The sequence below is a fragment of the Oryctolagus cuniculus genome, chromosome 1, assembly GCF_051225735.1.
Source record: "Oryctolagus cuniculus isolate XC-2025 breed Fujian yellow rabbit chromosome 1, ASM5122573v1, whole genome shotgun sequence".
NCBI classification, from domain to species: domain Eukaryota; kingdom Metazoa; phylum Chordata; class Mammalia; order Lagomorpha; family Leporidae; genus Oryctolagus; species Oryctolagus cuniculus.
In genome coordinates this window covers 95,837,351-95,850,021 of record NC_142867.1, presented here as the reverse complement: position 1 = coordinate 95,850,021, position 12,671 = coordinate 95,837,351, and the positions used below count along the sequence as shown (strand labels likewise).

The window sequence follows — 12,671 nt, the reverse complement described above, 5'->3', positions numbered from 1 at the left end:
CATTAATATTCTCACTACCTGTCTTGTCAGGCATCGCATCATTGATGTGAAGTGTTTAGCTGAGATATGGCTTGTTGGTGGTACCATCTAGATCTCTGGCACTTTTAGTTGTTCGGGAATGGTTGGTCAGCTGCAACTTCTTAGAAGTCTGAAATATGCATTCCTTGTCCTTTATTTACCTGAGATGCATCCCTGCCTTAAGCAAAGTTAGGAGTACTTGGGACATCACAGCACAGTCTGTTCTACTACAAGAGTATACTTCAAAAAGTCCATGGAGACTTGGATGAACAGGTAACTTCATTTTGGTGTAGAACATGTTTTAAATCAATGCACAGTTTCTTTATAAAATACATTTCCATGCCATTTTAAAGACCCCTATTATGCATAGATTCCAAAAAAATTTTGTGCCAAACTAAAATTATTTTCAAGACCTTTTCCAAGTACGCTTTTATTGTTATTGTTCCTTTGTGTTTTCTCAAAGGAGATATGAGATTCCAGGACCTCCTAAGGGTCTCAACTCTGGCTGAGTTTTTAAAAATTACTGGGAGAACGTAGAAAATCACAGTTGTCAAGACCCCAACAGACACATTGATGCAGGATCTCTGGGGGTGGGCAGGGGTCTTCATGTAATTTTATGACTCCTCTGAAATCAGTCCTTAGAAGCAGCCAGGGTTGAGAATCACTGTTTTAGAGATTGTTCATGCTGTAACTCCAGCACTTGGCAGTGTCCCACACACACTTTTAGATGTGTTGTCGCTCCCCGTCTTCGTGGAGGAATGACACAGGACCCTGCGCTGTTCTTTCGTCTGCTCGGCCCTCCCCGGGTTTGCTGCTGGTTCTTCCCGGGTTGGCTACCATCCCTTCCACCTCCGTGGAAGGGCGGTTCCCCCTGCCACTTTCCCCACTTCCGCGGGGGAGCGGCACACCGCCGGCCGGCTCTCTCGGGGGCTGCACAGGTGTTCCTTCAGATAGATGTTCCTGGTGCATGTTGTCTCTCTCCTCCTTTATAGTCCTCTTCTGCCAATCCCAACTCGGCTGCCCACACGCCGAGTACGCTGCTCTCCTCCAATCAGGAGCAGGATCAGCTCCTGGAGGTCATCACTCAAGTTGGCAAGAGGCAGCTGCGTAGAAGCTGTTTCCTCCTCTCCCAGCGCCATATTGTGGGAGAGCAGATGCATAGAATAAGTCTTAATTCCAGTAACTTAGTCTAGTCCGAGTTGCTCCCCACAATGTGTGATTAATATTTGTGAAATTAAAGAAATTATTAATCCGGCATCAGTATATTTCTAAAGAAACTCACCCCACAGATAGGAGTGTAGGTTTATTAAGAATGCCTTTGGTTACTAAAATAACCTTGTAAGAGCATTGGAGACAAGGTACTGCTTGATGTTTGTGACAGAGTAAACATCAGTTCTCTCCCCTATTGGCTTAGGTTCCATTTCTTAATCTCTTGTTTAAAGTGGCCCTAAGGCATATTTGTTCCATTTCATTTCCCCTGCCAAGTCACCACTGTCTTTGCATTTGTATAAATGCACTGATTTCCTTGTTTGTTGTTCCAAGAATGCTGAACCACCTGCATGTGTCACAAAAGCAAGGAAAGTCTGCCTTAATATTTCAGCTGCTTTTAGAATTTAAGACCACAAATGCATGGCTTACATCCTGATATGTGAGGAAGGGAGCAGTGAATAAAAATCAAAACAGGAAAATATATAATGGATAATGGAAGCCCACAGGTATTAAATAAAACATTAACTTTCTAAGACCTCCAAACAAGTCTTCTCTCATCAGTATCATAATTTCTGTGGTGTAGAAATATGCTTGTCATTTTTGAACTTTAATTGAGAATCCATTCTTTCGATTTTCCTAGACAGATAGCAAGTGACATTGTTTTATGATTCTGAAGTGCAGGATTCTAAGATTCTAAGATAACATTTGAATGTAAATATGCAAAACAGAGTTTTATAGACAAACACAAACATTCTGGGTGGAGTACTATGTGATAAAACAACAATAGTTAATATTTTAAATAGTTAATATTTTAAAATTAAATATTATGTTTTGCTTCCACATTATATGTGGTAGGCAGTGATAGTGAGGTTTTAGTTCTCTTCAAGAAGACCTGGAAATGGACAGCAAGAATAAAATGAAAGTTTGGGGAGAAGAGAAAAAGAGAAAAGGGAGACAGATAGCAGTGTTGAAACGAGGAGTTTGATGCATGAAGTCTTTTTGCTAAAAAATCCATGAGTAAGAGATAAGCTCAGCCTTGTCAGTGAAAGCTTCTGGACTGAAGATAATACAACAAGTTAATATAACCAGCTTTCTGTTTCCTAGGGGGTGGCATATATAATTGAAATCTGTAGATAATATAGTTCCAAACCCAATTTTTACCAATAATTTTAGCCTTCTTCTTTCAATGTCAAAGATGCTCAAAAGTTAAAAAAAAGTTTTCAGTTCATTTTATTAACTTTTCTCTGATGTATATGCAAATGTGTCCAAAATTGAGTAAAATTACACGGCTGTACCTTCTATAAGCTACATAATTACCACCTAAATTATTACATGACTACTGCAGTTCAGTTAAAACTAATTTATAATTCATTTAAAAGATATCATCTATGAAGTTAGGAATAGTGTATATTTATTAAAGTTTATAACATAAACTTAACCTTTCTAAATTAAGAAATGATCAGCCCCAAGCTCTATTAGACTGGACACTGAGAGATGATTTGTGAGATTAACAAAGTAAGTAAAATCTTTTTTTCTTATTTGAGGAGAACTTGAGTTTCCAGAACTGTAATGTGTTAACCAAGGAAAAATCCAACACATAATGGCAAGGCGAGAAGCCTGTTTTCATCATTTAAATGTGATTAGAATATGAACAATGGAGCTGACATTAGGCATAGCAATGTGTCTTGGGACATTCATATCGCATATAGGAGTGCCTAGGTTCAAGTTCAGCTTTCCACCAATGCACACCTTGGATAAAGCAGGTGATGGCCCAAACAGTTGGACCTCTGCCACCCACATGGCAGATCCACACTGAATTTCCAGTTCCCAGCTTCAGCCTGGGCTACTGCTACTATCTGGGGAGTGAAACAGTGGGTAGGAGATCTCTGTGTCTCTCATTGCTTATTTTCTCTCTGTGTGTGTCTTTTTTTTAAATATTAAATGTTTATTTATTGTTGTATCACTAAACTCTAATATACTATATCATCACAAATAAATAAATAAGGTTTTGTTGAATGAATTAATGAATAATCTTTGACAAATCAAATAATATTTGAAACCATAATCACCCCCCCACTCAAGTTTCAAATTATTTTTTTGAAATTTACTCATTGAGAAATTTAAGATATTGATGTCATCAAATGGTACAAAATTTGCAACTACAGGTGCTCCATGATTTATGAAGGCATGTGTCCTAAAAATATCTGTCTTAGGTTGAAATTATCATTGTCAAAAATGGACTACTACCTCTACCCTACCAAACATGCCATCTTCACAACACTGCAGAGCGCTGGTTGTTCCCCCTGTGATCACAGCTGACTGGGATCATTGCTTGTAGCAGCTGCCCAGCATCACAAGAAGAGTATTGGAATGGGGAAAGATCAAAATTAAAAATGTGAAGCACAATTTCTACTGAATAAGTGTTACTTTCAAACCATTGAAAAATTAAAAAAAAATTGTAAGTGGAACATAACAAGGGATCATCTGTAATTGAGATACTACACATAATTTTTGCATGTCAATTTCAATGGCTCCTTACAGTTTATCTTTTAGGCTATACATCCTAGATTTAGATAAAACTTATTCATCTGTTTCTGGTAATACTGTTTTAAAAATATTTTACTATCAATAATTGTACATATTTATGGGCTACAGTGTGATATTTTAATAACAGTGTACACTGATCAAATCAGGGCAATCAGCATTTCCCTGCCTTTGACACTAATTTATAATTGGAAGGTTGGAGCTTTTTTCTTCTTTTTGGTCATACCATATCTACTAAGTATTGTAGAATATAAAATTTCTCCATTATGCTGTGTAGTACTGGGATCTTATCCTTTCAATCTTACACTGATTTGGTAACCATTATCAAAACTGCCTCTATCCCCCTCCCTATTCCTATGAATCAGTGTTCTCAACATTTTGTGTTCAGATTGAAGCTTTTTGTTTCTTTGTTTTGTTTTAGCTTCCACTTATAAAAGAGAACATACAACATTTTTCTTGCTGTGTCTGGATTATTTCACTCAAGAAGATATCTTCTAGTTCTATTGATATTGCTGCAAATGACACAATTTCATTCTTTTATGACTGAATAGTATTCTATGGTGAATATTTACATGACATTCTCTATATGCATTCATCTAATGATGAACACCTTGATGGATTCCATATCTTGTCCATTGTGTACAGTGCTTCAGTAAACATGGAGAAATGATATGTCTTTGATAACAATGATTTCATGACTTTTGGATTTATTTCAAGCAGTAGGATTACTGGATCATGTAGCTGTTCTTATTGTAATGTTATTATGAAAACTTCATGCTGTTTTCTATAGCGGCTATACTAATTTATATCCCCACAATCTGTGTTTAAGAATTCCACTTTCTCTACATACTCACCAGCATTTGTTACATACTGCCTTCAAATAAATAAAAATTTTAAGTGGAGTAAAATGTAATAAAAGTTCAGGGCATTTAAATTAATAAAGTTGCACTATTACTAAAAATCTATTTTTCCAAAGTATTGCCCTTTTAGTTATACATTCCAAAATTACATGTGTTATATCTTAATGTTAGCCGTCGCAAAGCACACTGGACACCAGAGTAAGGGAAAGGGTTTATTGGGGAACACCCTACAGACCAGAGTGAAGGGGCGGCGAAGGAAAAAGAGAGAAGGAGACTATAAGAGAGACAGACAGAGGAGGGAGAAGAGAGAGGAGAGAAGCCAAGAGAGGCCAAGAGAGCACGGGAGAGAAGGACCGAGAGAGCACGTGTGCAGGAACAGGCCCTCTTAAAACTTTGCCTGAGGGTGGGCAGGGAAGCAGGAGCATCGAATCCCATTAGGATGGGGGTGGACCCTGGCTCAGGTAGCTGGGCCATGTGGCCACCTGGCTACAACTGCGCCAGTTTCCTAACATTCCCCCCTTTTGTTTTTTATAAAGCAAGGTTTGTATGGGATTACATTAGTCCCAAAAGTCCAAGAGGGGTAGAGGGACGATGATCCGTCTTTAGAGCTACTTCCTGCTGACATGGGGCGATGATGTACTCTTCGCTGGCATGGGGCGATGTCTCAAGTTGCTGTCTCCTGGGTGGGGAGCCGAGTATATCCCTGTAGCAGCATTTGGTTGACCGCCTGGTTGTTGAAGGCCTTTGTTTGTTCCATTATAGCCTGCTATAAACACTTAGACACTGTAGTATAAAAGACAGGGTGAGAACAGTAACCAATGATCCTAAGAGCATTAACCAGGTAATAAGAGGATTTTATAGAGAGGAAATGGAGGGGGTCTCTGGACCTTGTGGGGAAAGTTTGATGGATGTAGCTTAAAGCTGATTCTAGCCAAGACTGGGAGAAAGGCCACTAACTTTTGCAGGTAGTAGGGTTTGTCTGTAGAGAAATTCTGAACAATCATACAACATGAAGTGGGGAAGAGGACCATCAGTTCACACAGCTTGGGAGTAGAGCCATTGGTGGTAGAGTAGAGGCTATGATTACAAAGGAATGATGCTCAAGTGGGCTAGATACAGAGGACAGAGTTGTTATTAGAGAACCTAAGAAAGGTGCTATCTGAGCTACAATTAAGTTTTCTGATTGAGAGGCAAATAGAACCTGACAGAAGGGGCTTGATAATAATCAGGTGGGCTTTAAAGCCTTGTAAATTATGAGGCCCAGACGTATCTATCTCTTCATGGGGTACATCCTACAGGAGGTGTGAACCTCCTTGGGGAAGGCACCCTGTTGAGTTCCATTACCTAGCTGGCCTGGGAGGAGAGCTGGCTAGGTAAAGGCAAGTGGCAACTCCAACAGGAAATATACAGCTCTGCCTGCAATGTTACTGACCCTACTTGGCCATTTCCTCAGTTGCAGTGGTCACTTTGAAAGCTGGGCCAAGTGAAGGGCTTTTCGGCTTAGAGCCAATAAGATCTGTGGTTCTGACCTGGGCATCCTTCGACTCCAGGGCAGGTCCATTTCCAGTGATCCAACTCTTGGCAGAGCTGCCAGGGCTCTTCACAAGCTGACCTCTGCTGAAGCCCAGGCTTTCCACACTGAAAGCTACTGCAGTAGACTGGCCTGTTGGGTCTCCTTGAGGGCAGATCACTGTACAGAACAGCCATTAATAGGCCTGCCACCCACTGCTTCTGATGCCTAGCTTTCTTTTCCTCCTGGTTTTTGTTAAAGCAGACCAGAGGATGCAAGTCAAGGGGGTGCTCAAGTCCCATCTCTAATCTTCAGTGGCCTAAACTAGAAGTCTGTAGTCACAGGCATGTTCTGTAGTAGTTTATGTTGAGGCAGACAATGCCCATGAGGAAATCTATATTCTCACTTTAAAACTTTCTTTCCCTTTGTTCTGAAAGGGAGGCTTTCCTGTATACTGTTTACCTTGCTGATGGCGAAGTAAATCTAACTAAGAAATTATAATTTAAGCTCTTATTTTGGCTATGCTATTACAGAAAAATGTTAGCCATCTCTTTTGTAAAATCTAAAATCAAATTTTGAATCTTGGAGATTCCTTCATAATAGAATTAGTTTCCTACCTAGAAGAGAACAGAGAAATGAAAGAACAAGTTGGGCTTAGAATAGAGAAATGGGGGAGCAAGTCCCAGATCTCTTACTGACAACAGCAATATCACATGAAAACTTAGAAAGCAGTTTTAACCATTAGATAACAACTTAAGAAAACATTTACCAGAAGGTCCAATGCCTTCTATAAATATTAAGAATACGTATATTTGGAAATATCTCTTAAATATCTAACATGGTGTAGCTTGTTTAACCAGCAAATTTCAGCACAAGCATATAAAATGTTTCTAGTTTTTTCTACCAACACATTTAAAGCATATGATACAGAGATTCAGGTCACACGAATTAAAATGTATCTTTGATTAATTTTAGCAGCTTAAATTTATGGGCAATCTTTTATCTATAAGCCAATTAAAATAAAACTCTTAAATTTTCCCATATAGACATACAGTATGTATACACATATAACATAACATAATAGACCAATGTAGCAGTTTTAATAGTTTTTTTTTTTAAATCTAACTTCTGTTTGTAAATTACCAATTCATTTGAATTGCTTTTTGTTTTAGTAACCTCAGCTAACCATACTTTCTCACAGTTGGTACCTTTAATATATTATTGGCTTCATCTGGTTACAGAGTCATCCCAAAGTACTAAATACAATACATGTGGCTGGAAAAATTCCATCAGAACCTATAGGAGGACAGCTAAACACAGAACGAACAATGCTTTAGTTTTATAAGCAGCAAGTCTGATATACAAAACTGTGGGTGACAAAAGACTTTAAGTTGCCACATTTAAAATTATAAACTCATCAATCAACAAGAGGCACTTGCTTACTTCACACAGTATTTTGAGAGCACCTGTAGGATTTTACAAAGTATTTAACTCTTTTAGGCCTCTGAGGCTTTCTCATTAAAATAACCATCATGTCTAGTAACACAAGAATATTAGACTTTTTTTTTTTTGACAGGCAGAGTGGACAGTGAGAGAGACAGAGAGAAAGGTCTTCCTTTGCTGTTGGTTCACCCTCCAATGGCCGCCGTGGCCAGCGCGCTGCAGCCAGCGCACCACGCTGATCCGATGGCAGGAGCCAGGTGCTTCTCCTGGTCTCCCATGGGATGCAGGGCCCAAGCACTTGGGTCATCCTCCACTGCATTCCCTGGCCACAGCAGAGAGCTGGCCTGGAAGAGGGGCAACCAGGACAGAATCTGGCACCCCGACTGGGACAAGAACCCGGTGTGCCGGGGCCGCAAGGCGGAGGATTAGCCTAGTGAGCCATGGTGCCAGCCAAGATTATTAGACTTTTTAATTTTCAGACATTTGTATAAGTGCCATTTTATATTATAGAAACTTAAAATTTAGCACCGCTTCACATCTTGACAGTACTTCTAATATAATCCAAATAGCCTGATTAGTTGGTGTCTCAACAAGATAAGAGACATAGGTCCTTCGATTTTTTCAGTTGGGCCCGAACTGGAAAAACCGAAGTCCAAAATTTACAGGAAATTTCAGAGTCCAAATTCTTTGAAACTTTGATTTTTGATTTTTTGAATGCCTGTCAAGAATGTCAAGAAGGCTCAAAATCCAAAATATCTGGTTGAAGTAAGATTCTTTAACATCATAACATAATATAGACCAAATTTGATCATTGTTACAAGGTAATTATTTAAATGTTTGAAAATAAGCACATATTTAAATAACCCATAGCTCTTAATAAAAATTCAGCTGTTTTTAAACAATTAGAATTTAACAGACATCAAGAGAATATATCACTTTAACTCATTGCTTTAACAGAGAATCAGATTTTAATTTTACAATAAAGAGGAATAGATTAGTATACTTGTGGTGTTTTCATCTGCCAATGTCCTTGATTTAATTTTGAAATAACCCATTAAAAATTTTCAGAGTAAGATTAAGGTAACACATCAAATTTCAGCCTGAGTTACTTTAAACAGTGTTGAACTATTTTCACAGTTTATAAACTAACCCAAATAGTTTTTTATAGACTATAACATGTTGAGTATACAAAAGTTTTACCCAATTTAAATTAGCAGTTACACCTAAATGACTTAGGATGCTGATATATTTTTATCTGAATTTAATTGAAATTAAAATTGCATTCATCTAAGACAAGTACTAATTACCCATTGCTGTTTCATTGAGTACTGATTACCCAGAAACCTGTTAAAATAAATTGCAAAATAAATTCAGCATTTTACAAAGCAGTAGTTTCAAAGGTAGTGGTATCCTAGATTTAAAGAAAAATTACAGTGAGCCAGGTCCACGGAGGAAATCTGATTTTCCTGTCTGGCTTGCTCATGATAAAACAAAAGAGCCCTCAGAATGGTGGGATACCTAATTTGTTTCTCAATAAGCAGGGAGCCCAAAAGGATGGGACTACCCTTCCCTTGCTATTCTTATGGTAAGACTGGGACAAGAGAGGGACAAAAGACCAGTTGGAGACCATGGAGACTGCCATTCCCAAACCGATAAGACAGAGATAGTACACTTTGGGCCAGGACTGGTTCTAAGGTGGGAGGGGGAGATATCCTTTGAGTGGGGGTAGGAGCTAGGGAGGAAGTACACGTGGGCAGAGAATGGCTTTGAGGAATAGATAAGCAAGGGGCTTGAGAGAAGATGGAAGAGATTGCAGTGGTGGTGGGAGTAGAGGTTGACCCCGCCCCCTGGAATTCGGCAGGAGGGGGAGGTGAGGACGCAGCTGCTGCATGGGGGATAATGGCGCTGGAGCTTCAGCTGCTGAGGCCTCAGGAGGCGGCTGAGCCAGTGCCTGTAGATTGGAGCGATAAGGAGGTTCATCTGCAGGATCAAAGGAGGTTGTGGTAATGGCGGGAACAGGATTGGGGCAGAAGAGAGGATTTTTTGCTCAGGCTTCTGCCCCCTAGTGCGAATCTTGGAGACCAGAAGTACACAGGGAAGGCTTAGTTCAAAGATAGGAAAAGGCTTGAACATATGGAATCTCCTTCCATTTTCCTGAACGCTCACGGAAGTGATAAGATGTTACCAGGGTCAAACTACTCCGACTTCCGATCCCTCAGGGCCAAATGCACCACCATGGAGGGGCTGCTTTTTGAGGGCTGGGGCCAATTTGAGAGGGACCATCAGACAGAACGCGGTTAGAGAAACGTTCCCATTGCAACCTGTAGAGTCAGATCCGTGGATTGCAAGCGTCCTCGCATCCTGACTAGTGAGAGAATATGGGAACAGAAGGCAGGGTCATCACCCAAGTGCCCACTGGAGCCCAGGGCCTTGCCTGTAAAGAGGCGAACAGAGATGGAGTTGTCACTCGCACCCACTGTTGCTGGGACACAGTGTCCATAGAGGCTAAAGGCCTTAAGTAGGAGTTGTGGTGTCTAGCACTACGACCTTAGACTTGAGTAGAAAAGCCTCAGACGAATGTAGACGAGAGTAGACAACAACTCAGTAGACAAGTAGAATTGCCGTGAGAGCTTCCTGTTCTGTGTCTTACCTCAAAATTTGGAAGGTCAATGTGGGGATGGAGATTGTAGAGCATTTGGTGGCTTGGAAAGAGTTCCGGAGGTGTGCTTTGTGACTGGCAGAAATCCAGGACCCCAGAGCACTGGGGGACACTGGATTACCAATATGAGGCTATCCAACTCACAGCACCAATGTTATATCTTAATGTTAGCCATTGCAAAGCACACCGGACACTGGAGTAAAGGAAAGGGTTTATTGGGGAACACTCTACAGACCAGAGTGAAGGGGCGGCGAAGGAAAAAGAGAGAAGGAGACTATAAGAGAGACAGACAGAGGAGGGAGAAGAGAGAGGAGAGAAGCCAAGAGAGGCCAAGAGAGGCCAAGAGAAGCAGGAGCAGCAAATCCCATTAGGATGGGGGTGGAGCCTGGCTCAGGTAGCTGGGCTATGTGGCCACCTGGCTACAACTGCACCAGTTTCCTAACAACATGCACTCCTCTTTTAAAAAAATCAGATTTTAATATCAATTGCTGTAAATACCTTGATATTAAATTAATTCCAGATGATGGATTTCACATACTTGATTTTACATACTCTAAGTAGATAGATATTATTATTCTGGGACAGTTACAAGTCAGTATCCAAAGATCTAATATCAATTCTGTAGAAATTATAGGCTAGAAAAACTGGTAAGAAACTGAGAAATTAATGAAATGTTTCCTATCAAGATATTTAAATTGTTTCTGAATCTCGTGTCAGAATACTTTTGATAAATGTATTGATCATATACAGCTATTTCTCTATCCTGCCACTTCATGCTTGCCAATAGGCTGCAAGTTTTGCTTTTCCAGAAAGGATTTAGAATATAGGAAATAATTTCAAGATGTATTCAGAAGTATTTAAGAAACTGAGTGCTTGCAACCTTCTCTGTCTGATACTTCTTCAGTGAGAATTTGAAGAAAGTCTTTGACTCATACAAGTGATTTATCAGTCTTGAGTTATCAGTCCTCTGTGAAAATTGAGCAGAGATACTGAGTACATCAAATAAAAATGGAAGTTTTTCTAATATCTTCTTTTTAAAAAAATATTTATTTGAGAGAGAGTTGCAGACAGAGAGTAGGAGAGTCAGAGAGATAGAGAGAGGTCTTCCACGTGCTGGTTCATTCCCCAAATGGCCAATGGCTGGAGCTGAGGCGATCCAGCTCCAGGAGTCAGGGCCACCTTTGGGGTCTCCCACATGGGTGCAGGGGCGCAAGTGCTTGGGCCTTCTTCTGCTGCTTTCCCAAACTATAGCAGAGAGTTAAATTGGGAGAGGAGCAGCTGGGACACAAACCTGCGCCCAAATGGAATGCTGACACTGTAGACAGAGGTTTAGTCAATCATACCATAGCACCAATCACCCTAATATCTGTTTTTGAAGGTGATGAGGTTCTTTGAATATCTAGTACCAGGTGGTATGCACCAAGTAGAAGTTTTAGCAATATTAAAATTGTTTACCATAAATCTGATAGAAATATGAGAGGACTTCAAAAAGTTCATGTAAAATCAAAATCAAAAATAATTTTATATTGGCCCAAAATATTTTAAATCCATCCATAGGTATTTTTCATAATACACATTTTTCATGAGCCTTTTGAAGGCCTATCATAGTGCAAAAGAGGAATTTTTTTATTTTTATATTTATTTATTTTTCCTGAGAAAGGCATGGGCTTTAGAATCTAGCAAACATGATAAAATTCTAATTCAAATCCTAAAAGCAGTAACTTTTGGTGTAGTCACTGAAGGCCCTTGATTCTTTGTTTTCTGCATTTTTCAAAATGGCTGTAGTCATAACTATTTTGCCAAGTTCTATTGGGATTAGATAGCAGCAGAAAATCCAACATCTGGTGTGCCCTCAGTACATGATAGCTACTATTATTAATTGAATTGCATACAAAACTCTTCACAGAATCAAGATATTTCTGTGAATTCCTCTGCTGTCTTCCCTATGAGGCTCTAAGATAATCATTAGAAATCTGGAGAGCCTCATACATAATATCCAAATATTGTCATATCTAAGCATCTATAATCATCGCACTCATTAAAAGTTTAAATATAATTGCCGAGTCCTAAACATTTCTATGATTCTGTTTACCCAGAAACTTTCTGGCAGTGTTTTGCTCTGTGAATGTTTCCTCTGCTTAGCTTTATTTTTTTAGATTTAGCCACTGTTTATAACCGAGGCAATGTGTGAGTATCTGGATTCCCCATTCACTCACTTTGCCAGTAAGCATTTATAAAAGCCATGTTGTTGTTTATCTTTTGGGGGTTTTGTTTTGTTTTGTTTTTTAATTTTATTAAAGGCATAAAAACTTCATGTATTTCCTGTGTACAAATTTAGGAACATGGTGATACTTCCCACCCTAACTTCCTTCCCAACCCTACTCCTAACTTTCTTCCTTCTCTCTCTCCCTTCCCACTCTTAATTTTT

General features: G+C 39.5%; 1 protein-coding gene across 3 annotated transcripts in view; it reads left to right on the top strand.

Moving 5' to 3' along the window:
* Window positions 1-12,671, top strand: part of PDGFD (platelet derived growth factor D) — a 275,631-nt gene that overhangs the window by 234,796 nt on the left and 28,164 nt on the right. Inside the window, exon 6 of one of the 3 annotated variants that reach the window (XM_051853313.3) lies at window positions 31-153. Coding sequence (XP_051709273.1) covers window positions 31-50 — 20 coding nt within the window. The 3' untranslated portion in view covers window positions 51-153. 3 annotated transcript variants of the gene reach the window in all.